Source organism: Danio aesculapii, chromosome 8 (genome assembly GCF_903798145.1).
Source record: "Danio aesculapii chromosome 8, fDanAes4.1, whole genome shotgun sequence".
Taxonomy (NCBI): domain Eukaryota; kingdom Metazoa; phylum Chordata; class Actinopteri; order Cypriniformes; family Danionidae; genus Danio; species Danio aesculapii.
The window spans coordinates 376,218-378,717 of NC_079442.1; the positions used below are offsets into that span (position 1 = coordinate 376,218).

At 42.9% G+C, this 2,500-nt stretch overlaps 1 protein-coding gene across 1 annotated transcript in view; it reads right to left on the reverse strand.

Annotated features, from left to right (window-relative positions):
• LOC130233991 (serine/threonine-protein kinase WNK2-like) overlaps positions 1-2,500 on the reverse strand; it is a 44,942-nt gene that overhangs the window by 32,016 nt on the left and 10,426 nt on the right. The window contains exon 5 of the mRNA XM_056464269.1: positions 941-1,161. Coding sequence (XP_056320244.1) covers positions 941-1,161 — 221 coding nt within the window. The remainder of the gene's footprint in view (positions 1-940; positions 1,162-2,500) is intronic.

Here is a 2,500-nt window from a genome sequence, read left to right on the forward strand (position 1 = left end):
TTAGCAACTGCATAGCAACCACCTACAAATCCTTAGCGACTGCCTAGCAACCACCCAAAACACCTTAGCAACAGGATAGCAACTACCTTGCAACTAACTAGCAACTACCCAGAACACCCTAGCAATTGCATAGCAAGCACCTACAATACCTTAGCAACTGTCTAGCAACCACCCAAAACACCTTAGCAACAAGATAGCAACTACCTAGCAACTATCTAGAACACCCTGGCAACTGCATAGCAACCACCTACAATACCTTAGCAACTGCCTAGCAACCACCCAAAACAACTTAGCAACAGAAAAGCAACTACGCATCAACCAACTAGCAACTACCCAGAACACTCTAGCAACTGCATAGCAACCACCTACAATACCTTAGCAATTGCCTAGCAACCACCCAAAACACTTTAGCAACTACCTAGCAACTATCTAGAACACCCTGGCAACTGCAAATAAACCACCAACAAATCCTTAGCAACTGCCTAGTAACCACTCAAAACACCTTAGCAACAGGATAGCAACTACCTAGCAACCAACTAGCAACTACCCGGAAAACCCGAGCAACTGCATAGCAACCACCAACAATAACCCAGCAACTGCCTAGCAACCACTCAAAACACCTTAGCAACAGGATAGCATCTACCTAGCAACCAACTAGCAACTACCCAGAAAGCCCTAGCAACTGCATAACAACCACCTACAATACCTTAGCATCTGCCTAGCAACCACGCAAAACACCTAGCAACAGCATAGCAACTATATAGAAAACTGACCTAAAATGACCAGCTTTGCCATCATCAAGCAACTGAGTAGCATCCATCTAGGTTACCCTAGCAACACCATAGCAACCACTCAGAACTCCCTAACAGACACACATCAACATCTACATGTGTATTTTCCCAGTATGGTGTATTTCTGTGTGTATCTTTGCCCGTCTCACCGATGACGCTCTTGGCGAAGGATGCCCGTTTGAGCGTGGCCAGACCCAGATCCCCGATCTTGACGCTGCCGGTGGGACCCGTGATGAAGATGTTGTCGCACTTCAGGTCTCGGTGGATGATGGGAGGAGCGCGCGTGTGTAAGAAATGCAGACCTTTCAGAATCTGTCGACACCAGCTGCGCAGCACTTTGGGCTTCATCACCTTAAAGCGCTTCAGATACCTGCAGGAGACAGCAAAGCACAGCTCAGAACCACTGAGAAACTCACAGCTGTATATGGGAATAAACACACAGGAAGTGCCTAAAGTCCTGTGCTAAAGTGTGATGATGTGTTTACAACTGGAACTGAATATTGAGGAGGGGGCAGGGCTTTCTGTTTAGCCCCGCCTCTAATATTTCACTCAGCAACCTTTTTCAGTAGGATTACATGTTTACAACTGAAACTGAATATTGAGGAGGTGGGCGGGGCTTTCTGTTTAGCCCCGCCTCTAATATTTCACTCAGCAACCTTTTTCAGTAAGATTACATGTTTACAACTGAAACTGAATATTGAGGAGGTGGGCGGGGCTTTTCCACTTACAGGAAACTTATTTCAGTATGATAACATATTTACAACTGAAACGGAATAATGAGTAGGGGACAGGCTTTTTGTTTAGCTCCGCCTCCCATCTTTCACTCTCAGCAAACTTCTTGCAGTATGATGATGTATTTACAACACACTAAATACTGAGTAGGTGGGCGGGGCTTTCTTTCACTCAGAGCTAACTTATTTTCAGTATGATGTATTTACAACTGAAACTGAATATTAAGTTGGGGGCAGGGTTTTCTGTTTAGCCCCGCCTCTAATATTTCACTCAGTAACCTTTTTCAGTAAGATTACATATTTACAACTGAAACTGAATATTGAGTAGGTGGGCGGGGCTTTCTTTCACTCACAGCAAACTTATTTCAGTAAGATTACATATTTACAACTGAAACTGAATATTGAGTAGGTGGGCGGGGCTTTCTTTCACTCACAGCAAACTTATTTCAGTATGATGACATATTTAAAACTGAAACTGAATATTGAGTAGGTGGGCGGGGCTTTCTTTCACTCTCTGCAAACTTATTTCAGTATGATGACATATTTAAAACTGAAACTGAATATTGAGTAGGGGGCGGAGCTTTCATTCTAGCTCTGCATCTCATATTTCACCAACAGCAAACTAACGATTTTGCCCAATCAGAGTCAGAGAAGGCCTGCTGTTCCAGAGCAGAAGCAGATGGAGAGATTTTGATTAAAGGTTAACAAAACAAACAGTTTCAGTGTTTTTCAGTGGATTAACTTGCACAGATTAATGCCTTGACTAAAGGGTCAGTTCATGCAACTCCCCCTTTTCTTATTTTAAACCTTTATGAGTTTCTCTCATCTGTTGAACACTAAAGATGTTATGTTGAAGAATGTTGTAAACCTGTAACCATTGACTTTCACAGCATTTGTTTTTCCTACTATAGATATCAATAATCACAGGTTTTCAGCATTCTTCGAAATATCTTCTTCTGTGTTCAACAGAAGACAGAA